This window comes from Aythya marila (assembly GCF_965140915.1).
Source record: "Aythya marila genome assembly, chromosome: Z".
Taxonomy (NCBI): Eukaryota; Metazoa; Chordata; class Aves; order Anseriformes; family Anatidae; genus Aythya; species Aythya marila.
In genome coordinates this window covers 56,741,255-56,768,590 of record NC_139080.1, presented here as the reverse complement: position 1 = coordinate 56,768,590, position 27,336 = coordinate 56,741,255, and the positions used below count along the sequence as shown (strand labels likewise).

Below are 27,336 nucleotides of genomic sequence, written 5' to 3'. Positions count from 1 at the left end.
GCTACTCTGCTTCTGAAATTTAGGTGTTCACATTTCTCTAAAATATTTAGATCTTTCGAAATACTTTTTATTACAATAATAATCCTTTAATAATCCTTTAATAATCCTTAATAATCCTTTAAATATTATTGTTGCCTTTCTGTTTCATCTAACAAAGTGGATTGCATATTCTTTCAAGTGTATTCAAATGCTTGTGCTAGCAACCTGAATCTTTGATTGTTCTGGAAATTTATTTTTTTCCTTTATTTTTATTTCATTCCCTCCTTATCTTGCTGCTTCTAATTTCTTTCCATCAGTTATTTATCCCCAAAACATTAACATTCCTTTATCTTCTGTGTTATGTTTTCTGAAATCTTAAAATCACCTGTATTGATTTTCAGATTGCTCCTTATGTTACGCTCAGACATAACATAATGTCTGAATTCTCTATTTACAACAAATTCACATTTTATTTTTGATTAAACACATCTAGTTGCTGTATTTTGTCATGTGAAAGTAAAAGAAGTTTGTTTTTTTTTAATTAAAAAAATATTGTACCTTCTGTCATTTTATTTATATCTGTTCATAAACCAAATATAACTATGACTCTGTGCAGGTTATCGTGATATACATCAAGCTGTGGGTTTTAAAATATTAATAGGATTTCAATGCAATTCTTTATGGACAATTAAAAAGTAATGTAGTTAGTTAAGCATACATTTAAACTGCAAAATTATTTTCTGTTATTAGGTTTATCAAGAGTTACAAGAAATTTGGTGGTCCTCTTGAAAGGTAAACTTATAATTGTGTAGCAACTTTATACCTTGTTTTCATAAAAATTAGAACAATATACTAAGAAACCTTAGACTTAGAGAGAAAATAATATGCTTGGTCTTTTAACTTGACTAACGTGTCTCTGGGATAGTATTTCAGTTTTGCTGGACTGCTTGTTTTTTTTTCTTTATATTTTACCTATTGTCTTGTTTAATCTGCATTGGTGATAGGCATGCTGTTGTCTTGTTTGATAGCTTGTTGAAAGACCATCAGTTTATCCACTCTGGCTGTTATCCAATGTTCAAGTTACTTTTGCCACTTCATTTTTAAGATATGGAATAAGGCAAAAAGCTTAAGAAAAGCTTGGCATCCTTATTTTCCTTGAGAATATTTATATTCGATATGATTGTGTCATAAGTAATGGTTCCTATTCATTTTTTTATTTTATTTTTTTAAATATTACTGCATTCTACCTCAAAACTGTAGAGTTAGGACCCTATAAAGTAATTGTTATATTGTCTTCTGATATCTGAATCACTTTTATTTTTTCCTTTTTGTAACTATTATATTCTTTTATTTAATTGTTTTTAACTGCATGGGTAACAAGTGCAGGTGACTGATAACTTAGATGATCATTTTTCTAGTTTCAAAATCTGAAGGAGGCATATGCAATTGCTAAACTTGCAGAGCAATAAAAATGTGTTTTTTCTTTTTTAATTATTTTTTTATTACAGGTTAGATGCTGTAGCTAGGGATGCTGAGCTGGTCGATAAATCTGAAACAGACCTTAGACGTTTGGGAGAGCTTGTGCATAATGGATGCATTAAAGCTTTAAAGGACAATTCATGTGGACAAGAAAGAGCAGGTACAGTGTGTTTGGAGGTGTCTGTGTGTGTGAGGGGGTATAAAAAGTGTTAAGAAGTCTGAAGTATTCTTGCAGTCTGATCATAATAGGAAACAATTCTTAGGGGAAAAAACAAATGTTATCATTCTGGGCGATTTTGAAAAAGGGTTATACTAAGACAACAACTTCTTTCCTTTATTTTTTTTTTTAATGGTCACTGCAGAGTGCAGTTTGTTTTTGCATTACTGTGAAATTTAGAAATGTTCTGTTACTATCTGAAAGACCTTGAGATTTTGGAGCTTAATTAGACTATTTTGTTAAGACAAAGTCATATAGTATAGCTATAGCAGTGAACTTGCTTGTTTTCTTTTTTCTTTTTCTTTTTTTTTTTTTTTTTTTATAAGATACATGTAACAGCTAACATTTTAATATTTCCATCATTTATTTTAAGGAGGTAGACTTGGGAAAGTTAAAGGCCCAACATTTAGAATCTCAGGAGTGCAGGTGAATGCAAAGCTAGTCATCTCTCATGAAGAAGAGTTGGCACCATTGCACAAATCCATTCCTTCGGATCCAGAAGAAAGGAAAAGGTATTTTTTTTTTTTTTTCCTAAAGGAAGTTATAATTTAGAAAACGGTTCAGGCTTTATTTGCTTTATTCAGAAAACCCAGACTCAAAGGACACTGTCACAGCCTTGTCCCTCCATTCTCTATAAGGACTGGCAGCAGCAAACTGCTTCAAATTTGTTTTTCATTATTTCTTCCTCCTTCAGGGAAGGAAGAGGTCAGTATCAGCTTTGGCTTCTGAACTGTACTCACTGTGGACTGTGTTCAGTTACTCATAGTACTACATCCAGACTAAAGGTCAGGCTTGCTGAGTTGTTCTGTGTGTCATATCTGCTTGAGAGAAAGCAGTATATGTCAAACTGCAATAGATGGTAACTGTTGGTGGTAGTTACCACCCTCTGAACTTCTTTTCCTTGTGCATCACAATCTTTACATGATCCGCATATTCAGTTAGGAGTTTCATTTGGATGATGTTTTATACAGAAGTATAAAACAAGAGAACTTCACAACTAGCCAACCCTGTGACACCACCAAGGGCCACAGACAGGTATCCTTTGTCTATCATGATCGATGTAATCTTGATCAGCTTTAAAACATATTTCAGTGTTGATTTCAACAAATATTTTCTGGAAATGTTAAGAATGTATAGTGGTAGATACTTGGATTACTTTCCTAAACATAACATCATCATAGTGATGTAACTAGATGTGTTTTTTCATTCTTAGTATGTCAGCCTTCTCTTTCCTAAGCTTCAGAAATAATTTGTCATTGTAATTTATTTCTGTTAGATATGTAATCCCATGCCACACCAAGGCTGCTCATTTTGATATAGACTGGGGTAAAGAAGATGATTCCAATCTGTTAGTAGGCATCTATGAATATGGTTATGGCAGCTGGGAAATGATAAAAATGGATCCTGATCTCAGTTTGACACAGAAGGTATGTCATCTAAAATGTTTTATCAAGAACTTTTTTTGTTTCAATAATAATGCTAGTGACAGTTACTGAAAGAGCATATGTATCATAAGTGAAATTGCATAGGTTTTACATACCTATAGTACTTCCACGTATCTATCCTTTGTGTAGCGTGTCATTAGATCTCTGGAGTCTTTGGTATTCAACTGAAGTCTGCCTTCTTATGATCAGTTATGCTTCCCTATTTCTGTGGGCCTCAGTCATTTGAATTCTTTCTTTTCTATCTTTTTTGCTATTTTAGATGTTTGAGATGGGTTTGTTTTGTTTTTGAGTTTTTTGAAGGGAGTTTGTTGTAGGCATTTGTCTTGGTTTCTCCATCACCACTTAATCCCAAGGTTCTTCAGGTGGTGGACAATCATGACATGAAAATAGTCTGGTCAGACTGAAGTACTGCAAGAGCTGATTAGCAATAGTGAGCAACACATTTAGGAAAAAGCTAGGACGAGGCAAACTTCGTGACAGTGTGAACAACCTGTAGCTTTGGGATTTAAGGAGGCTGGGTTTTGTCCAAATTTGTTTAGTAATGATCTATATGTCTTCAATTCATTTTCTTTTTTATCAGACCACCCATTTTTGTTTCTGGCATCTGCAATATACTGTAATAATGAGTTCTTCATTTAGTTCTTTTGCATGAGGCAGAATTGGGAGTTCTGTGAATGACTGATAGGGTAGCCCAGAATTTCTTAGATGAACTATCAGAATCGGAACAGAAATCTGATTCTAGTTTGTTCTAAATTTTGTGAGGCAATTTCCAAGATTTAGCATTTGCTGTTTTTAGGGAAATTAAAACAATAAATTTTCCATTGTTTACAAGCATGCTGTTATATTTGCTAGATACAGTTGAAGTGGAAGGACCCACCTTTTTTTTTTTTTTTTTTGAAACTTTTTCGCTTCTGAGTGCTCTAGGCTAATACCTTTGAAATCTGATAATGCGTACTCATAGTTCATACTACCAACATTTTCCTCAGATTTTACCTGATGATCCAGATAAGAAACCCCAGGCAAAGCAGTTACAGACCCGTGCAGACTACCTCATAAAATTACTGAATAAAGACCTTGCAAGAAAGGAAGCACAAAGGCTTGCTGGTGCAGTAAGTAAAATTTGGCATTCAGTAGCAAGATAAAATAATATCCATTTGGTGTTAGATCCTTTTCCTTTTTTCGTTCTCCTTTTTTATTTTGTGGAATATTGGTAATCGTACTACATGAGATGAACTTAACAAATGAATCACAAATATCACATCGTATTAATCTTTCCTATTTAGTATTCTCTACTGTTGAACTGTACTCCCTCCGGTCCTGAGAACAGTGGTGGTCATTACTGTCAATAAATAAAATGAAATCCCTATTTCATATAAAACCAAAACTTTTTCCTGCAACTCTGGTGAGGAGATGCTTGCCAGTTGCTGTATTAAAGGTACTAATTTGCGTTCAGGGCAATTCAAAGAGGAGGAAAACAAGAACTAAGAAGAATAAGATAAAGGCTTCAAAAATAAAAGAAGAAGTAAAAAGTGATTCATCACCACAGCCCTCAGAAAAATCTGATGAAGATGATGAGGAGGAGGATAACAAGGTAAATATCTTTCATATGGTGAAGGTGACTGCTAGAAATTTCCATTTTGTATTCTGCTTGACCTAGTAAAATTGAAGCAACTGAATGGTGTCTTCTTCCTGTGGCTGCTACTGTTAATATTCCATTAGCACAATTGCATGGACTATCTATTGTGATTTGGTGCTAACCTAGGAGCTGAGGAATTACAAGTAGTTTTCCAAATTTTATTATTAAATAATGTTGTAGTCTAATTAAAAGTGTCATTGATCAATTTCAATGTTATTTAAAGACTTCAGCATTGTATCTATTAGAAATGTAAACAGTGTTGCTACAGTAGTAGCAACTGGTTCTTAAGGTATTTTTTAGTTCAGGACCAGCAGAAAAAAAAAGTCAAACCCAATTAGAAGGAGCAGCATGAATAAATGATGTTTCAAGATGTGCAAGTGAAAGTTTCTGCATATGTCATGACTTTAATTATGTAAAAAGACTACTTAGCCTCATTATGTTGTGTTACTTCAGAAGTACTCTGTTAGGCCTCTGCTTTTGTTGGATCTATTTCTTGTATCTATTACACAGCAGAAACCACTAGAGAGAACAACATAATATTTAGGGTTGTGTCATACATAATTTTATAATTTTGAAATAGTTTAAATAAGTAATTGCAAATCTGTAAATATCATTAAAATTATTCCTACTTGGTTTAACATAAACCAAATTATGTAAGTGTCTTTTGTAACCATTTAAAACTATTTCAGGCCATTGTAATTGTCAACTTTTTCTGTAAAGATAAAACACTAATTGAAATATATAGTTGAAATAGATTAAGTCTGAGAAGAACTATGATGCAGTTTACAGAAAAGTTTAAAAAAAAAAAGTTTTAACTGAAGCCTTTCTGTATGTTATTCAGGTTGTTTTACAAAGTATAAATATTAATTCGTACCAACAAATGAATAAATAACAAAAAAATAACCTTTCTTTGTAGACTGGCTTGTTTTGTAGATACGATAACTTGAATGATAATTGTTCAGAATGTAAGACCAAGAAGTGTTTTCACAGTTCCCAGTAAATTGATAATTGGCAACTGAATGATAAAACAACATAAATTCAGACTACTTAAAAAAATTAATAAAAAAGTGTCAGACTTCATTCAAAATAGAAGACACTGCCAGTCTGTTGATTGACTGTTCTGTTTGGGAGAGTGCCTAAAATGCTTTTGTGTACATGTGTTTAGTAATGGTTATGCATTACTTGAATTCTTTTGGTCAGAGACAAATAATTTCACTTCTGAAGAAAAAAAAAAAAAAAGACTAGATCCCAAAGTAAGCTTTAAACACCCAAATGATTGGCTCTAACTATATAACTGCCAGAGTGCTAATAACTTGATGCCTAATCTAAGTAATGAGTTGTAATTCATGTACTAGGTTTCTTTACATCTGTTTTTTTGCAAATTGTCCAGGATTATCTTTTAAATTGATTAAAAGATTATGATGATTCTTGCACTTGTGCAATATTACTTTTGTTACTTAATAGTATTCTTCTGTCTGAAAGGATATGAGTTTCCATCTCTGACCTCATTAACCAATATTACAAACACTTGATGTATTTTTCATCATCAAATAATTAAATAGGTTTCTATTAGTTCGTAAGTAAGGCTTTTTATTTGAGCATAGTAAAAAGAACAGCTCCAAAAGAATGGAAGATAGGACTCTGCTTCTCCTGTGAACGTTTAATGTGGGATCAGTAAAAAGTTACTGAGACAAAGCTAACTAGAGCAGAGGTCTTCTAACATTTATCACCTGAGTGTCCTGAACAATCAGCTCAGTTTTCAAGACGTACTTCCTTAGTGTCTTTAGTGCTTTAGAGCTTTTTACAGGGGCAGACTTCTTTTGGCATACAAAAATTGAAGTGACTTAATTTTTCACTCCCTTCTTCCACCCACTTGCCAAATCAGTACTTGTTTTGTGTCACATCAAGGAAATGAGTAAATAGCCCTCATTTTTCTTCACAACTATATCTATTTCTATTTGATAGATGTTAAATCTATGTAAAAAAAAAAAAAAAGAAAAAAAGAAATGCACAGATAAAAAATATGTTTTAATCTGATGGTTGCAAAACTTGTATAGCTAGAAACACAGTTTGATGTGACATATATGCTTGCATATTGCAGGATGAGATTGTTTCAGTGAAACATCTACATAAAAAAATAAAAGCAGAAAAAGAAAATGAAGAAAAGCCTGAGCCAGATATTGGTATAAAGAAGGAAGCTGAAGAAAAAAGAGAGACAAAAGAAAAGGAAAATAAGAGGGATTTGAAAAGGGAGAAAAAAGAAAAAGAGGATAAGAAAGAATTAAAAGAAAAAGATATTAAAGAAAAGAGAGAAAACAAAGTAAAAGAATCCACACAGAAAGAAAAAGAAGTAAAGGAAGAGAAGGTAACTAGGTTTATTTATCTTATACAGCATCAGAAAAGGCCACTAGGTTTTTGTGAATGATTTTGAGTTAAAAAGGTATTTTGGATCTGATCAGTTGTCATTTCATTGAAATCTTTTTACATCATTTGAAGTTATATTTTTACCACTTGCAACCATGGAGACAGGCATATGAAATGGGGAATTACTTCCTTAATTATATGTATCTTCATTGGATTGTGAGTATGCGTGGGTGCAAGAAAAGAAACTTACTCCTTTTCCATTCTCCTTTTCCATCCCACAGAGAAAGTAAAATATACCATCTTAGTTTTTCTTCCTGTTATTGAAGAGTATGCAAGAGTTATGGTTATTGTCATGCATTACAGGATAATTTCAGACCCAAAATATACTCAAACATTTTCATATTTTGTTCTTAGGTAAATGAAATCAAATCAGAAAATAAAGAAAAAAATAAAAAAATTCCATTGTTGGATACTCCAGTTCACATTACTGCAACGAGTGAACCAGTTCCTATATCAGAAGAATCTGAAGAACTAGATCAGAAGACGTTTAGTGTGGTAAGTCCCTTTTTGATAACCTGATTTACAAGTTTACACTTGATATTCTAAAAAATGGAAGTTTCTGATTCTTTATTCATTATTAGACATAGTACCAGACAATCTCTTGCTAGTAAAGTCTTAGATCAATGGATGATATTGATACTATACTGAAGTTATTTTTGTCTTCAGGCCAGAAGTTTTATTCTGTTGTTTGTTGCAGGTATGCAGTATAGTAAGAAAACTTACCTAGCAGTCTGTATACTGAATAGATTTTAAATATACTCTTTAAAGATCTATCCTCAACAAAAAGTTATGTATACTGCTTCTTCAAGAGCAGAATACATAATGCAGTTGATGGAGTCTCTGGCTTCACTTTATCATAAATGCTTTTACTCTTAGTAAGATAAAAAGAGAAATTAAGTTTCAGCACTTCCCTCCTGCAGTATCACAGACATAAATTATTAGATACAGGAATGAACAAATTCTAAAGCCTTTAGAAATACCTGGCCAGAGTAATCTCGTTGACACCAAAAGAATTTCATTTAAATTACTACTTGTCTAAAAACAGAATCAATATTAGAGAAAAAAAAAGAGTATGTAGACGCAAGATATGTAGAGTTGTATAGGTCAACTGCAGCCTTTGGAAAGGTACCAATGAGTTCTTTTTAGCAATCGTAAGCTCTTCTATGTGTTTTATCAGACAGATTTCAACGATTATCTGTTTCTGCTGGTCAGGTTTAGTGGATTTATTGTGGTGCTGGCTGTGACATGCAAATTAGATTCTCATGAGTATGTCCTTGACTCGTCTTTGTATATTTTTAAACTAAATATTCCAAGTGACTTACCTGTGATTCCCAAGATGAGCCTCAAGTGATTCAGGTGGATGTGTGGATAGCTTTGTGACAGGAAATCATTTGATTTCTCTGTACACTTAGATTTTTCCGATCACTTCTAGGTTTAAGCAGTGATCTCTGCAAGGTATCTAATTTAAGCTGTGGCTAAATCAATATGTATTGCAGCTGATTAATTGCTTAGTGTTATGAACTAGCAATGGAACTCTCTTCCTTGAACTCTTCAGGAATGGGGCATCATGACTTCTCTGTTCTCAAGGAACAGCTTCTTTGATTTTTCTCCACAGATGTTGACACATTGATTGTGGTATTCTTCAGTGTGTTCCTCTCACCCTGTGAGCAAGGTCTTGTGTTTTGTTTTGCTTGTAACAATGCTGTCTTGCCTGTATAGATATCACAGTAATGGGTGGGGTCATGTTCTAATTTTTTTAAAATTTATATATAAACATATATATAAATATGTTTCCTGCGTTTTACAGTGCAAAGAAAGAATGAGGCCTGTCAAAGCAGCATTGAAACAGTTGGATAGACCAGAGAAGGGTCTTTCTGAAAGGGAGCAGCTGGAACATACTAGACAGTGTCTAATCAAAATTGGGGATCATATTACTGAATGCCTAAAGGAGTACACAAATCCAGAACAAATTAAACAGTGGAGGAAGTAAGTTTTTCTGCATGATTTTTTGTTTTGGAAAAGGAAAATATTTAATTGCTAGTATTAAGGATAATAGTTTTCGGTTATTTCTCTTGTTTCTTACCCTCTTTTTCTTGTATTTTTCTGCTGTCTTAAGTAAGTGTTATACAAGATGATTATAAATGGTTCTGGCTTTTAATAGATTGACTTCTTCATACTGTATAGCAATGCACTTTATCCAGTAGGTGGCGTAATCTCACTTCTTACAACCTAAAGTAAACACTAGATAACTTTTATGTAGTGTTAAATATTTATTGGGAAAGAGTTCTTATCTTTAAGGATCCGTTTCTTCAGCTTTGAGGATTTTTTTAATTCATGCTAAAAACAGGAAATTCAGACGTGTGTGCTGAACTTTGATTTTTGTTTGTAGAATATTTATTTTTTTTAAATATACTCAAATAATATATGACACAATAAAATTATTTATAACATACTTAGATGTGTTTTAAAACAAAGAGTTCTTAAATGTCTTTACCCATCATTATATTACACTTAAAAGTAACTGAAATTGCATTAAGAATTTATCAGAATGTGCAGTTAAGTCTTGAAAATACATCCTACAGCTTGGGCTGAGAATATATCCTACACTTCCGTATGCAAGTCAGTTAAGCATTATAATTTCCTTACAGACTGTTGCTACTGTAGAATGCTTCAGCTGTTTTTACTTGCTTTACTTGAAAATTTTAAAGATGGTCTGAAATATAAAAATAAGACCCGTCTAACACATAATGTAACGTAATTTTTTTTTTTTTTAAGTGGAAATGCATAACAGAGCTAGTATTCACAATAATACTGCAGTACCATTTGGTTAAATGTTGAAATAAGATAAAATGAGACTTAAGTAGTCGGAGTGAAGGATCAGACTGATGCTTCCTGAGCCTGAAAAATTCAAATGTTTCTAGATTGTAGTATTTGGTAGTCTTGATAGAATTTTAGACTTCAGTTTAGTTATCTGTAATCTTAGAAACAAACATTTTCTTTCAGGTTTTGGCGTCTATACTTGACCTAGTGTTGTTCTTTGCTCCTGCATAGGACAGATTAGGCTTGACGCTGCAACCATGTCACTTCTGTCATTTTTTCAGATTGATTTGTTTTCAAATCTTTGACCAGGATTTGGAATTGTGGATGAATTCTCTGACATTTCCAGGAAATAAGTCTTGTTAGTCAAATGCCTTCCCCTGCAGGAAACTTCAATTTTGGAAGAAGTTTTACTTACTGTACCTTACTTGCATTTTTAGTTACTGAGTAGCGAATATTGAAAATTTCTGTTAGAATTCTAACAATCTTTCAAAAGGCATGCATAAACTGAAAGCAACATTTCTAACCATTTCCACAAATCATTGCATTAATGAAATTGATAATAATTGTACTGTTCATGCACTTCAAACTCTAAAGTAATGATGATAAATAATGCAAAGTGTCAAATTGTCACAGGAGTTAATTTGTCAGATGTTTGATGTACAGCTAAATAATATTTGCTGTGCAGCTAGGCACTACTCTGTGTAACAGATTTTAGTGTTTCTTTTTACTGAGGTTAATGAATTAATTTCAGTTAAATCTATGTTGTTTTGTGTCATACAAAAAATATATATATATGAATATATATATATGTAAGAACTACAACATCTCTTTTCTTCTTCCTCAGAAATTTGTGGATTTTTGTCTCTAAGTTTACAGAATTTGATGCCAGAAAGTTGCACAAACTGTATAAGCATGCAATCAAAAAGCGCCAAGAGTCTCAGGTAATTTAAGACCCTCTCTAAATATAAAAATGTTCAAGTGTTATAACTCATTTAGATTTAAAGGATTATCAGAAACACAGCAAGGCACACACACTTTAAATAAGTATTTGCTTTGTGTTTGTAGTAGTCTCCTTTGATAGGCACTTAGCCATGTTGAACCTCATTGAGTGGCTAAGTGCACTTTGGTCAGAAAAACCACGTGCAATGCTACAGGGTTGGGGCAGAGTGGCAGGAAAGCTGTGCAGAGGACAAGTATCTGGGGGTGTTGGTTGATGCTTGCCTGAGCATGAGCCAGCAGTGTGCCCAGGTGGCCAAGAAGGCCAACGGCATCCTGGCTTGTATCAGAAATAGTGTAGCCAGCAGGACCAGAGAGATGATCGTGCCCCTGTACTCAGCTCTGATGAGGCCACACCTTGAGTACTGTGTTCAGCCTTGGGCCCCTCGCTACAAGAAGAACATTGAGACCCCGAAGCGTGTCCAGAGAAGGACTACAAAGCTGGTGAAGGGCCTGGAGCACAAGTCCTATGAGGAGCGGCTGAGGGAACTGTGGTTGTCTAGCCTGGATAAGAGGAGGCTCAGGGGAGCTACCTGCAAGGAAGGTGTGGGGAGCTATTGGTCAGTCCCTTCTTGCAGGTAACTAGCGATAGAACTAGAGGGAATAGCCCCAAGTTGCGCCAGTGGAGTTTTAGGTTGGAAATTAGGAGACATTTCTTTTCAGAAAGAATAGTCAGTCATTGGAACAGGTTGCCCAGGGAAGTGCTGGAGTCATTGTCTCTGGGGATGTTTAAGGAAAGGTTGGACATGGTGCTTATGGACATGGTTTAGTGGGTGATATTGGTAGTATGGGGGTGGTTAGACTAGATGATCTTGGAGGTTTTTTCCAACCCTAATGATTCTATGATATTTTTCTAAAGTATTCGGATAAACTGAGATTTATCAGTAAGTTCATGTACTTGTCTCTTTTAGCAACACAATGACCAGAATATTAGCAGCAATGTGAACACACATGTAATCAGAAATCCAGGTAAGAAATCTTAAATGTAATCTTGTGCTAGATATCTTATTTTTTTAGTATATTTCATTTCACATACCCTTATCTATCACCTAGATCTCTGTCCTATACTGTATAATATGGTAGAGATGGGCACACTAGTATAAATAAAGTAGTTTGAAGAAATTCAGCAGAGCACAGACTGAGCCTGGTAGGTAGCCTGGTGGGTTGAGCAGCAAGTTAGTTGAACATCCTTTAAAAATAACTAATTGGAAACCTACATTTTGTATTTTATTTTGAGGAGGTAGAGAAGTCTACTCAAACCTTTAAACTTCATAGAAATTCTTTGCCCATTTGTAAGCCATTGTAGAGTCAAAAAAAAAAAAAAGCCTTAGAGGAGAAAAATAAAATAAAATAAAAAAACAGCATTATTGTCAAAAATAAAATATATCCCATATAACTAATTGCAAACTGTGACTTCAATTGTGACTTCAAGATACCATTTCCTATATTCCCACACCTGCATTCTTGTAATACTTTTATGTAATATTTTGGTTATATTATCATGTGTTTAAAATCAATGTAACATTTTTAGAACAGTATAGGAATACTAGTAATGCTTGTAATGCTATAGTAATAATAATTGCTATTAGTAAATTGCTAAAAGTAAAATACTATGGTAATGCTACTAGTTCATACATTTAAAATACTGTCTTGTTGCTGGGGGCCTTTCCTACTTAGAGAAGAAGTTGCAGCCATTCTGTCTACAGTTGCTCTACCAAAGACATTTCTACTCACTCCTTACTTGGACCGCATTTAGCCTGTCCATTCAGTTTGTAAGGTTGAGAAGCTCAGTTTCTGAGCCCTACATATTACTTTTCTAGATTGCTTCCCTCTTACATCATCCACAGTAGTGCGTTTGTCTTTGAGCTACTAAGATCATATTTCTACCAAATTATAATGTTGTCGTATTCTTTTGAATCTGATAAGTAGAAGTGCTGTTTGAATTAGGTGAAGAAGAGAATTTATAGTGTATGAGACTTCCTCATAACCTTTGATTTATTAAACAGATGTAGAAAGACTGAAAGAGACTACAAATCATGATGACAGTAGCAGAGACAGTTACTCTTCTGAAAGACATCTGTCACAGTACCATGATCATCACAAAGACAGGCATCAGGGAGATGCTTACAAGAAAAGTGACTCTAGGAAAAGGCCATATTCAGCCTTCAGCAATGGGAAAGATCACAGAGACTGGGATCACTACAAACAAGACAGCAGGTGAGTTTCTCCAGCAATTGTAAAATCTCTTCAGAATTCCCTTCCTGTTCTTATAGTATGCTCATAGGAATCACCAAAGTATGTATTTTGAGTAATGCAAAATTACAAAGAGAATACATGTATATCTCTAAGGCAGTTCTGTTGAATTGACGTAACTGTAGTTACTATTGTGTGTTCAGTTAACATTAATCTAATATAAAAATTTGTATTTTTTAGATACTACAGTGATAGTAAACATAGGAAGTTAGATGACCACAGGAGCAGAGACCACAGGTCAAACCTGGAAGGAAATCTAAAAGACAGCCGGCCTCATTCAGATCACCGTTCGCATTCAGACCACAGGATACATTCAGATCACCGTTCTGCTTCAGAGTACAGCCATCATAAATCTTCCAGAGATTATAGGTACCACTCAGACTGGCAAATGGACCACAGAGCTTCTGGTAGTGGCCCAAGGTCACCACTAGATCAGAGGTCTCCTTATGGTTCAAGATCTCCCCTGGGACACAGGTCTCCATTTGAACACTCATCAGATCACAAAAGTACACCTGAACATACATGGAGTAGCCGGAAGACATAACAAAGACTGACATTTTCTGGACCTTCTTTTAGCCATATACAGTAAACTAACACAGTAATTGCCTTACATGACTTGAAAGATATGGACTGGATATTCTATCAGTAGCAGTATTGTTACTTCTTTCCAGGATGCAAGGTCTATTATCCCAACAGAAGAAAAATATTTTTGTATTTAAAGTTTATGCTGCACTGTGCTGCAAATGTTGTGGCACTTTTTTTTAAGAAATGGAAGATGTTTACTTTTACAGGGACCTCAACACTGCCCCTTTCAGACTGGATCTTACTATAAAACTCTTCATGTCAAAGTGGTTTTAGGCTGAACACAGTTTAAATTATGTTTGTAAATGAACTTTTAAACACTGACCTGTGCTCATGTTTCAGGAAGGAATGAGGAGTTTATTTTGTTTTGTTTCTTAGTAAAGAACTCTCAAGGACTTTGTTCACTTTCCAAAGCTACTTGTTTACATTGTACACTGCGACCACCTTGCCGCTTTTCATCACAAGCTTGAATATTTAAATTCTGTATCTATAACTGTAAGATAGCCAGGATTTCTCCTGTTTGTGATCAGCTATAATGCCTTTTTATGAAACAAACAAAAAATTAAAAAACATCAACACCAACAAATGGCTGTAAATTATTGTAAATTAATTAAATGAGCTTTTTCCCCACTCAGGCTTTTTTTGACTGTTCCTTTCCCCACCAACTCAGGCCTTCTTGTCACAAGTATGAAAGAAAGTCAGTGTACTTAAATGTTTTAATAAAGTATCTTGATGGAATCAGAATGTAAAAAATGGGGAAAGGGAATATTTTATTCCATTTAGTGTTCCTTTTTTATTGGATACTTTAGATACTTTTTTTTTTTTCTATTAAACTGTCAGTGTTGTGATTGTTGTAATGAAATCGTGAGAAATATCCAGCTAAACTGTGCTCTGGAAAGCTTTTCAGGTGCATTGGTTTTAAAGAAGGAGTGTTCAATATCTGAACACTTCATAACCCAAATCAGCCAAAATTTGTTGTAAATCCATTTGTTTTCCCTCTTTAACATGGGCAATAATGTCAAATGTGCTATGCAGCCAGTTAATATTTTAGAAGATTTGAATGACTTTATTAACAGAATTGTTACAATGCACACTGATTGTACATAGATAACTTCTATCTGAAAAATTAAATTTAAACTAAAAGGATATGTGGGCTCTTGTAGTTTTCTGCAGTGTTTTGCTGTACAGCATACCTTTTCCTGTTTTAACCATAAAAATATTAATCTCTTAAATACTAAATTTCAATACATAACATGATAACTTGGGAAGATACCTAGCCTGACATCATGTGGTTGAATCCATATCTGTTCCTCCAATTTCTTTTGCAATGTTGAGCATTGTTTCCAATTAACCGGATCTATATGAACACATTAATAAAGAACCAAAATCTTTCCACCCAGTATCTTGGGATCATATTGTAGGTACAGTTGCTGCCCACTAGGTTGATAACGTTTAAACTAATTTAAAGTAGGCTGGGACTCGATTAATGGTTCTTCATATCTTAGCTTTTTATCTTCCCAGGTCTGGGAGGATTTTGCGTTTTTCTGCTTTTAGGCTTAATTGCTGAAGCAGTGTTCAGCCAGTGATGCCTTGTAAGGCTATGCATTTCTGTCATTCATTTTCAACATCCAATGGCAAAAATCTAAAATATGGAGTATCTCAAACCACTGCCTAATTCTTACTGCTTGGGTAGTGAAAATGAATCATGAACCTATTAATAGTGCATGGAGAGCAGTCCCACCAAATCTGGTTTGCTATCAGTGTAGCTACCTTATGGCATTGTGATTCATCATGCCTAATGTGATATGATTAGTCTATGTCTGCTTTTGTTTAAGGCATCTCAGGTCTGTCTGAAATAAGCAAGACAACACAACTGGTGGCTTTGATGGTCAGGATCTTTGGTAATTTGTCTGTTTAGCCTGGTTTTATACGAATGCATTTAGAGATTTACAAATCACATTTACAATGGTTTAAATTTTCCCATGCTTATTCCAATTTAGTCTTAAGTATGAATTTTGGTGGTGGAGATGACCTCCATTACTTAGGAGGCTGACTGTTAATGGTGTATACCTACCTGTTTAGTAGAATCCCATATCCTCCTCAGATAAGCCATTTAGGATTCATTTTCTATGCACTCAGTTTTAACCTTTATTTTGTAATGAAAGGCCTTTGTTCATTTGTAATGAAAGATCTTTGAGAAATGTGACCAGTTCTGAAGCATCCGTTTTACGTTAGCCTTTTGCTTCAGATCTTGGTGTTGCTTATCTGTAAGACGTGTAGGAAAGAAAGAATTCTCTTGGCTGGAAGAGAACTCCTGGTATGGCTGTTGATAAAGATTCAGTTGTTTCATCCACCATGCATGGAGGCTTAAGATTTCCATCTTAATCATGTACATATATCTAATATAACTTTCCCAATACTACCTAAGAAAATGAGATTGATGGTCAGCCAGGGAGAGGGGGGGTGGGTGGGTGGGAAGGCATGGTAAAAAATGCATTGCTGCTGTTAGTTTTCATGACAGAAATGCATTATATGACTGGTTAATGTTAGTTCATCTGCTGTTGTGTTGGCATCACCATTTACCAGTCACCGTGTTTTCCCTATTTTGATCTTAATGCAGGTGCCCTGTCATCTGAGCAACACTCAAAGAGCCTGTGGTTTCTGAGAGAGACTTTCACTACTATCAAATAGAGGACTTGCAGGCTCAAATACCAACCACAAAAGGATGGCAGTTTCTGCAGAAACCCGGCACTCCCACAAAAAGGAGTGTGTCCTTACTGCTGTCTGAGACCAGGATAGCACAGTAACAGAGAGGGCTGCCTCCCTAGGCTGGGTAAATTTGATGACATTTGCCTTCCTTATTTTTAGAGCTTGGTTTTGTCCTTGCACTATCCTCTGTCAACAACAAAGGAGTCTCAGTGGTATTAGTTACTTCCACAGATGTTACCATTTAGCTGTAGTTTTCCCATCTAAAGTGTAAAATCTCAATGAAGTATTCTTGTAGCAGTGTATTTTAAGGAGCACTTTTTCAATGCTCAGTATTATGTTCTCAATATAGATATATATAATGTGTTATATGGTCAATGGTAAATGACAAGAGATTTTTTTGGCAGGAAATGACCTCCCTCTTAGGAATGTAGACAAAGATACTGAAGACTAAAGATACTACATTGTGATGCTGGTTTTGTTGTTTCTGATGAGGTATTTTCTTACAAGTATCTCTGTGATCATGTTTTATTTGAGCAGAAAACTAACAGAATCTTAGCCCCTCTTGTGTACCAAGCATGAAATGAGATCATCTGTTTTTTATTTATTTTTTTTTACTTTATAGAAATAAGACTCATGCTATTAATATTAATATTCTATTAAATAATATTATACCTATAATAATATTATCTCTATTAAATAATATTATTATTCTAACTGGTAACGGGTAACTGGTATGAATCAGCCACTTGTACTGGTTGAAGTTTGTCATGATAAATGTACAATGCTGTCACTTGTATCTCTGCTCATTCTTTCAACAAGCAGTAGACCAGTATGGTTGCACCTGCAATTTAAGCTGTTTTCTTAAAAGTTTCTGGTCAAGCTTTTATTTGTGAAATATTCCAGAAGAGGTAGTGAAGAAGTTTGATTATATGAGGCAATGCTAACAGCAGAAAGAAAAAGACTCCTGGAATTCATGAAATGTTTCTTATCCTTTTAATTTTCCTCTGTAGTCCAGTCACTTATCTTAAGGTATTAAATTGAGAATAACAGTCATGAACAGCATATTCTGGTCCCTTCATCCCTGTGCTAGCACACTGACTAGAGTCTGTGAAAGATTTCCCTTTGTACATGACTAATACTAAAGCAAATGGCTATTTCTGGTGTGTCTTTGCAGCCTGCTAACCCTACAATCTTATTTCTAATTATCTTTTTAAATAATTTTGAAAGCTATAAACAAATGAGAAGTTACTTGTGGGTGAATACTGACATTTAGTGATTGTTTATTTTCATCAAAAAAGAAAGGAACTCTATTGTTTTCAAAAGAAAATGGTAGGGCCAGGCTAATATGCAAACAAGATAGTTCTGCTTTTTTAAATTTATGTGATGTTATTTGTAGCATTTTTATAAACCTAATGTGGAAGCTGCTTACTTTGTTTTAAAAGTTGAGAAAGCATTAGGTCTTTAATGTATATTTTAAGTGGGAATTGCACTGATACAAAAAGACAGAAGGAGAATAAATTTTTAAAAGATCTTAAATGTTTGCTCATATTCTGTATGATATATTGTAGGAAAAAAGAAATGCAGCAGTAGGGTGTATTTTTTTGTATTTGAAAGTATAAATATCTGCCCTTCAGTTTACTCCAGAACTTCATTATATATCCACACTGATAATGAAATCTGCATGCATATATTGCAGTTTATCAAGACTGTGTTTCTAACTTATTTTCTTCTGTTCTATAGTATGTCTTGTCTTCATGAATCTTAATCATTCACAGAAAGTAAAACAAGCAACAGTCCTTCAAGATATGCTTTAACTGGATTTTATGAAGAAACTTTCAAGGTGTTGGGTTTGGTCTGGCTTGACCCTGGCAGGCAGCTCAGTCCCACACAGCTGCTCGCTCACTGTCCCGCAGCAGGAATAAGTCTGCCAGTCCAAGTGCAAAGCATTGGCTGTAATCAAAACGTTCCCAGATGCAACAGAGTGGATTATAAGGAGTATAGCAAACAGCAGAAGCAACAGCAGCCACTAACAAGCACTAGACTCTAATATACAGTATGTGGAGGAATGGTTAAGTGAAATAGGACATGTTGATGTTGGGCAGTTAGGAGGCAATGGGCTAGTGAAGTACCGTACTCAACTCACATGAGTCTGGCACGTACGCAGCTGGCTGAGAGCGAATCAGGCTCAAGGACACGATGCCCTTGAGCGATGGGGAAAGTCCCTAAGGCGGGAAGGTAGCTAAAAGAAGGAGGAACTACCTGAAAAGAGCGGGAAAATGTTAGCCAATCCTGAGCTTAGTTTTTGCAATATGTATGAGTTGATTATGTTCAAACTAGATAAAAGGCGACTGAGCTATCCATTAAAGTTGAAGTTCACTGTTCACTCATATTGAGCGTCTGTGTCTTCCTCCCGTCGACAACACAGTAAGGCAAGCACAGGAGACTGCCAACTAGCACGTACAACATATATAAATTTTGTCTAGCACACTCCACACTGCAATCAAAACTGTCATCGTCTCAAGCCCCTTAAGCCCATCTTTGAGCCTCATATTGAGCAACAAGAAGTACTGCTGCAGCTTAAGCTCACAGGCAGCTGCGCCCCACACAGCCACTTGCTCACACTCCTCAACCACTGGGATGGGGGAGACGATCAGAAGAGTAAAAGTGAGCAAACTCATGAGTTGACATAAAGATGGATGGTTCACTGGGTAAAGCCAAAGCCACACCCAGAAGCAAAGTAAAACAAGGAATTAATTCACTGCTTCCCATAGGCCCCCAGGTGTTTGCCATTTCCAGTAAAGCAGGGCTCATCACGTGTAACTGTTACCTGGGAAGACAAACATGATCACTCCGAACACCCCTTCTTCCTCCTTCTTTACCCCTATTTTATTGCTGACCATGACACCTCATGGCATGGGACATCCCTCTGGCCACTCTGGGTGACGTGTCCTGGCTCTGTCCGCTCCCAACGCCTGGTGCACCCCCAGCCTGCCCTCTGGCAGGGCAGCACCAGGAGATGAACAGTCCTGGGCACTGTGAGCACTGCTCTGCAACAAACAAAACATCATGAGTTACCAACACTGTTTTCAAAATAATCCAAAGCGAAGTATCACATGCCACTGTGAAGAAAATTGACTCTATCCTAGACAAAACCAGGATGATGATTAATTATAATTCTGTATTTAGTCAACACCTGATACCCAACTGTAACCCCAAACTACTTAGTCCAATCATGATCCATTACACTACTTTTTATTTATTTATTTATTTATTTATTTATTTATTTATTATTAGCTAGCTATGTAAACATTAGCTGCTTAGAGTTTCTGTAACAAGCGTCCCACATCCTTCAGTCGCAGTCAGTGATCTGGCATCATGTGGAAGTTTCTATACACCTGTTTTTTTTCCATCACAGAACTACCACATTGCACATACAAAAGATGTATCAGTAGACAGTCAGTGGATTTCTATTTTACTCAGTCCTCTTAGAGCATGTCCTGGGAGCATATGTCATCTTCTACAATGATTGTAGAAAATATATATGTACAAATTATCCATTTCTTTTTTTTGTATCATCTTCTACAATGATTGTAGAAATGGATAGATTTGCCCACCACTTGGCTGCAGAATATTCTGCAGCTCTTTGGGAAAACTGCAGCAGGACACAGACTGCCACCAGAAAAAATAAATACTTTGGACAAATGAATCTTGGGCCACATTTGAAGGACATCTGGTAAAGAATTCTACAATGAATGGGCCATGTGCCAGATCTGGCTGGCAAACCACAGAATATCACATTCTTGCCGAGAAAATCAGCCCAGCAGTACCACTTCTATTCTGGAATTGATTTGCAAACCTTTAATACCATATAGTACCTTTCTGTGTGAATTTTGCAAATGAAAGCCAGTGAAAATACACTTTAGTGACTAAGGCCATGTGAAATCTTTTCCTGTTTAGTATTTTCTGCCAAAAATACTAATCGTAAATTTGAGCAAATTGGTGTTTCTAATTGTGGAAGTTGGGAACAGTTGTTCTCTTATAGCTAGAGGTACCACGTTCATAACAACAGAAATGAGGGCATTGCTGGAAGAATGATGGTCCCATGCCAGGCTGGGGGGCCTAGCAACACTCTGTGGGGGAGAGGAGTCTGGTGAGCATGTGCTTCTAGGGTACCAGCCCAGAGATGGTGCCCTGAGACCCTGTCTTTTTTCCCCTGCTGTCCCAACCTGAGGTATCCCAGCCCAGTCTGGCATTGATGGCCTTGATTTTCTCAGCCCAAATTCACAGCACACTGCTTCATCCTCAGAGTTCATCACCGTATATTTTTGTCAGTCCATGCCAGGGACAAAGAAGGAAAGCCATCCTCATGGCTACCTATCCCCAGGTCTATTTCAGTTTCCTACAGAAGCCAACTGCACACTCCAATTGGTTTTCACCAAAGCCTCCAACCCAGTGCCCTCATGTGCATAGCCTGCAGTTTCATTTTTGGAACGTGCTGCTGTTTCTATCACTAGCCAGCTCCTACCTTCACTCCAGTCTGGCTGCTGCAGCTGGCAAAACCTGTGCATCCCTGTAAAATGAAAGCCCAAGTTCAAGTTCTCATTTCCCTGAGGATTTTGTAAAATAAATAAATAAATCCCTCTTCCCCAAAAGCCACTGAGGAAGTTTTCACGGAGAACAAGAGGACATCCCAAGGGAACATGTATTCTGGATTGTGTGCTGTGTTCCTGGGAAATGCTTAAGGAAGAGCTTGGATCTAAGTTCATACAGCTAAGATGGGGGATTGCTGTAATAACTGTCAGGCTAAAAATGTGGTGTGCGGCAAGTCTGTTCCTAAACTGTTAACAAGGAACTGGCAAAACTGCTAGAACTGGTTAAGCCAGAGTGCTCCAGGGCACAGAGGTTTAATAAGGATGTTGCAATAGCCCTCTTTTTGACAGTTTAACAGACTGTCAGAGTCACTTGACGATGGATGAAATACTAAAATTAAAATGTTGTCATCATAAGAGGAGCTACTGTGAAAGTGCTTTTCCTGAGCTTCACTGAAAGTGATCTGAAAAAAATGAATAATTATTAAAGCCTTATGGAAATCTCTGATTAAAGAGCTGAAGAGATTTTAAAACGTAAACTTTAGGTCCTGTTAGAAAAAGGTATATGCATCTGTTTTGAGTTGATATACTCAGGGTGAAGCCCAAAGAACATACTTGGAGTTATTAATTTGTAAAAGGTAAATATTTTATTTGTCACAGGCTTTTCAGCAAACTCAGTTTTTAAGCCTATCTTCTCTGAAAATAAACACCCTGTGTCAGAAAAACACATCTGATCACATGCAATAAATGAAGTAAAGAGGTTTTAGTACTCATGCACTCCAAGACCTCCACTGAGATTTAATTGCAATAAATTTAGTACTTGCTGAAGTAATCGGAACATTTGGAAAAATAATTTGGAAAAGAATCTTCGTGTTCATCACTTAAAACTATTTGTCTTTGGTTGGCATTAACCCTGCTGCTAATAGGTGGCTGCACCTGTAGTGCACAGCCCAATTAACATTATCAAATGTTTCTTTAACATTGCTTGCACACCACAGAGAAGGAAAAAATAACTTTGAAGCTCTGGTATTTGTGAGCATATCAAATCATTGTTCTCTTAAGTGAAGCTCAATTTAATGTTACTTTAGAAGTTCTGAAATACTTAAGAATATATTCTGTGAAACTATGCTTATTGGTATCATAATTAAGAGCTAGGTCCTATGAATTTGGGGACCACAAAATGTAGTTGATAATTGAGCAATACACACAGTTACCAGGGCACTGACCATCCATAATAAAGCTGTCAGAAGTCCAAGGCCTTTCGGTTCATTTTTCTGGAACTGCATTCCCTTTTTGGCACTGTTTACAAAGAAGCTGTTGATACAAACAATAGCTCTTTTTTTTATTATTATTTTTTTTTTAATGCAAAAAATAGGTTTTGGGGGTTTGATCTTGTTCTTCATGTAATGAAATTTGCAGATACATTCTCTCTGGAGAATGGCATAGGGAGGAGATCTGTTTTAAAAGATTGCCTACAGAAAACTATTTTTGTCTCACTTAAGTTAATTAAATCCATAAAATCTAGAAAGGTGAGTTCAACCCAGCCTCTTTTTCTCTCATCATGAAAATAATCAGGGCTAGAAAATTACTCAAGATCTTGAGGGTTCACTAAGTCATGTCAAATACCAGACAATTATATGACAAGTTAGGATCCAGTCATTCATTAACCTTGATGCAAGGAAACATGCTCAGAATAGAGATATCTCATTATGAGCTTTGACTAAAAATAAAATAAAATAAATAAAATAAAATAAAATAAAATAAAATAAAATAAAAAATAGAACAAAAAAAGAGTCACTGCTTCCTTCAGTTTGGTGTTTTATAACTTTGTTTTTCCCTTCAAATGCATTGCACTGGGACAATCTCTAGCCAGTAGTTGGAGAGAGAGATAGAGTTGTACAGAGTGTACATCCCTTAGCTAGCAGATAGTTTGCCCTGCAAGTCCTGCATATTCAGGCCAAGATTTTAATGCATATAGAGCAATTTTATCTGGTGTGGTATTTTTGATAATGCAGACTTCCACTTATTATTTTGACTAAGTCACATAATAAGAGAGATAATATTTATACTCCAACAAGAGTATAACAAGATTATTAGAAAAAATAAAATTAAATTAAATAAAAGGGACATTATGCCAAATTATTACAGTTTGCAGGTATGTCTATCATCTTTTGAAATAGTTACCTTTGTGAAGTCCAGTGATGTAGCTGCAGAAAATCACAAAAATGACGTTCTTTCTGCAGTTTAAAATTCTAGAGAAACTCCATAATCTTGAATACAGGTGAAAATAAACTCTTTCCACATATTCTCCCAATGTGTCTCCTAAACTATGACAGAACAACTGTATTTTTATTTATTTACATTCTTTCAAATTACAGTACTGGGGAAAAAACAAAACAAAACAAAACAAAACAAAACAAAGTATGATACATCTTAAAGGTTGCATTTAAATTTATCCAATTTGCTTTTAAATTATTGAACATTCCATTTGTATATAAGGATCACTCTCACACTTAGGTAGAAAGTTAGTCTTACTAGGGAGAAGACAATGTTATTTAAGAATAGATTTCAAAACATATCGTATTATTAAAAACAAAAGTGGTATTTCCATAATTTCAAAAATACATTGAAATTATTTATTTGAAATTTGCTTACTTTAACTATAGTAAGTTCTTTTTCCATTCATAATCCAAAGACTATGATGTTGGTAGTGTAATAAAATATATAGAATAAAAAATTGTGGACTGAGAACCTAGCACTTTAAATATATATATATATATATATATATAAAATAAGAATAAATGAGAAATAAATAATAATTTCTTTTACATAGTAAGGACTCAAAACTGAAGTAAGAATATTTTTTAGATGAGAATATTTTCAATTTCTTTTGCAGGTATCTAAGAGTAACTTGACATTTGCACAACTGCAAATGTCCGAACTCAAATGTTTGGACATTCCAGAACTAAGTGTGCTTTCAGAGTCTTAATTCAGTCTTCTATACAATCCTGCTGATGCAAATTTAATGACCAAATAGTACCAAACTATTTTTTTGTAGGGAAGTCCACTTCATTCATGATGGAGAGAACATGAAAAATACCAAGTGATATGTTTTTATTTTATTTTATTTTATTTTATTTTATTTTATTTTATTTTATTTTATTTTATTTTATTTTATTTTATTTTATTTTATTTTATTTATCTCTATGTATTTTATTTTATCATCATTCAGTGTATGATCACTGAGTTCAAATCCAATCATTTTTTTTTTCCTCAGGTTCACTAAGATGCATTCAGCTTACTATTGCAAACTCTTAAAAATGTATATTTTGTGAGATTATTACATAGCACATATTAGATAGCAGAAATGTCATTAACAACCATAATTTTTGAGCAGCACAATACTTTCATGTGGGTATCTTACTGTTTACTTTGGCCCTTCTCAATCTCCAAACTCATTGAGAGCTCTAGAAGCAGAGCCTTAGGTTCCAGCAGGAAGATGAGCACAGCTGATGCCAGGAGATCCTGCTTGGTAGGCAGGGAGGTGTAACGTGCTCGTTTGATTGACATAAAAATTGCAAGTTTGTGGGAATTCTGATTAATAACTCAAATCTTTTCATTGGTTCTTCGCTTAAAAATAAATTGTTCAGCAGAAGTAAGAAGCAAAATGAGAAAGCTAAAAGCAGGCATATTAAAGGAGAACCGTTTGGGTTACGCATAAGTTTTGCAAATTTTGGAAATGAACAATGTAGAACAGATGTGGTCATATTTCTCCATGGCAGGGAGGTGTGTGTAATTGTCTTCCTCTCTTTTTCACATACCAAAATTTGAGCACTAAGTTAAACAAAATATTTCAAATTCAGCTTCAGAATGCCAATGCACCAGTGTTGTTCAGACAAAATTTCTTCTTTGCAAATTTTTTTGCACCTGTCATGGTCATGAGGACAACTCAGGCTCTTGCCCACTTGTCTGTAAGAGAGCAAATGTGAAACAGCCACAAACATCCCTTGGTTCTCTCTTCCTGTCTGTTGTAGAGAAGGAACACAATGGAATGTAATCTCAAAACTAAACACAAGAGCACCCTTGTATTTACACACAAAGTACTGGCCTTGTCAGTGTCCCACAGTCCCACATAGTGTGAATACACCCTGGTATTCCCTGATGACACAACTACACAGGGTGATAGAGTAAGTAACTTCAAGGCTATGTAGTCAATCATCTGTGGAAAACATTTTCGTAGTTAGTTGTGGTCTCATTAAACATTGTAGCTGACTAAACAGTGTATCTTCCATCTGCTTTGGGAGTGTGATGACACGGTAAACCTGTAGAGCCTCAAATCTTTCCACCTTTTCCAAACACCAAACCTGCTTGTAAGGCAGACACAAAGTCTGGGAAACTAGCTCTAAAACAACTGTTCCACAGACACTGTGTAAAACCTGAATTTCAGCTATCTGTGGAAGAAGTTGCTCTACAGTCATTGATGAAACGTCTAGCACTCAGATAGATAAATATCCACAACACTCACAAGTCGGTAATTATACTGACATAATACCCATTTAACCACATAAACTTGGTCGCTGTTCTCAGACTCTTTTGTGCCAGGTGCCTGATGTTTCTGCTGTGGGTGTACAGAAGATTCCAGAAAATGCAGAATACTCAGCACACATCCCATGCATCTACAACAGATTTTTAGCTTGGCAAGATGTGGGTTTTTGAAGAGCATTTCCTGATGCCTTCCATTTTCTGCACTTTAATTACACTGGAAGCAGTTTCCCTCTGTATAGGACAGGTTAACTGAAGATGCAGCCAAAAAGGAAGACACCTTCTGAGTGGACAAGCCACCAGACCAGACCAAAACCTGGCAGATGTAACCTCCTTTTCCCTCAAGGTGTGAGGTTTGGATGCTGTGTCCTCAATTCCAGATGTTTTGCTCTGCAAACCCCTTCCTACCATGCTGCATGACTTGCTAACATAGACATAGTTTTCCTCTTCCCTAGGGAAAGCAGTCACAAAGTGCAGAACTGCACTGGAAAGATTTCACCCCCAACCCTGTGTATGTCTTGTGAGGTTGTTGCCTCCCACAAGTGCAGGGATGTCACATCTCCTCTGTGCCAATTCCAGTGCTTTAAGAGTCAATCCAGGACTCCCACACAGGGGTACAAAAAGGTATGCCATGGTACCAGCTGTGTTAGGAGATTTCAGTTTATTGAGTAAGAGTTTTAATGAGATAGTGAGGTGCTCTTAATTTACACCAAATATTTTGTATTAAAAGTAATTGCTTTGACAGTCAATTCAGACAAAATAAGTACACGTTACTGGACTATGCACATGGTGTATAAAGCATGCCAGCTTGATTAACTGGAACATGTCTGAAAAGACAGGTTCTCAGGGATTCTCATTTCTTCAGTCATTTTTCTCCTGGCATAAGCGACCATGAAAGAGCCCTGTGAAGGCTACTGTAAGTGTTTGCTTGTAGTTTCAGGTCTCTCAAATACTGTATTGCTTTTGCAGTCATTCCTTAGATACCAGCTGCTCTTACTTATGCCTTTAAGCATGATTTTATAAAATGAAAATATGGAGAGTTTTTGTGAGTGAACTGAGAATCTTGCACTATTTGCTAATCAGAAAGTGCTGCTTGAAGTGCAAACTGTTTTATTTATTAAGCTTCATTTCATCTTATTTTATAAATTATTTTTGAATCATGTAGTCTGTGTAACAGTGCATACTTTCTTTTCTCCCTTATTCTGATATTCGATCTTCTCATAAATTAGAGATACGTGTTTATAATCCGGGCTTCATTTTTCATCCTGTGTAGAAGATGGAGGGGGAAGAGGATGTTCCATCTCTTGCCAGACGTTCAGGGGAGCAGCCTGAGCCACTAGAGGGAGGTGCACGGCCAGCTGGGTTAGGCAGCGGATGAGCTGAAATGCTCTCCACAGAAAATTTGCATCAAGGTTCTAGGTCTTAAAATGGCATAGGTGGAAAAAGTTAATGGTTAAAAAATATTTACTAGAGACTTCTGCGTATTTACTACAGACTTCTGCATGAACAATCATACATAAATGTTAAATAGTGATTTTTCTAAACTTACTGTCAATGATAAATAATTTTGCAGCATACACTACCATGAGTACTTTTAATAAGGGTGATTTTTTTTTTTTTTCTGAAGCGTTGGGGATGCTTGATTGTTTATTAGATATTAAACAT

At 35.5% G+C, this 27,336-nt stretch overlaps 1 protein-coding gene across 2 annotated transcripts in view; it reads left to right on the top strand.

The window, feature by feature from the left end:
- CHD1 (chromodomain helicase DNA binding protein 1) overlaps window positions 1-16,214 on the top strand; it is a 53,179-nt gene extending 36,965 nt beyond the window's left edge. Inside the window, exons 25-37 of one of the 2 annotated variants that reach the window (XM_082784389.1) lie at window positions 730-771; window positions 1,488-1,618; window positions 2,049-2,187; window positions 2,952-3,102; window positions 4,107-4,229; window positions 4,574-4,711; window positions 6,858-7,121; window positions 7,535-7,675; window positions 8,988-9,166; window positions 10,845-10,941; window positions 11,908-11,965; window positions 13,003-13,213; window positions 13,430-16,213. In XM_082784389.1, the coding sequence (XP_082640515.1) occupies window positions 730-771; window positions 1,488-1,618; window positions 2,049-2,187; window positions 2,952-3,102; window positions 4,107-4,229; window positions 4,574-4,711; window positions 6,858-7,121; window positions 7,535-7,675; window positions 8,988-9,166; window positions 10,845-10,941; window positions 11,908-11,965; window positions 13,003-13,213; window positions 13,430-13,793 (2,038 nt within the window). In that variant the 3' untranslated portion in view covers window positions 13,794-16,213. Of the gene's footprint in view, window positions 1-729; window positions 772-1,487; window positions 1,619-2,048; window positions 2,188-2,951; window positions 3,103-4,106; window positions 4,230-4,573; window positions 4,712-6,857; window positions 7,122-7,534; window positions 7,676-8,987; window positions 9,167-10,844; window positions 10,942-11,907; window positions 11,966-13,002; window positions 13,214-13,429 lie in introns of both variants that reach the window. The other variant, XM_082784390.1, reaches the window with a different exon arrangement.
- The last annotated feature ends 11,122 nt before the right edge of the window (window positions 16,215-27,336 follow it).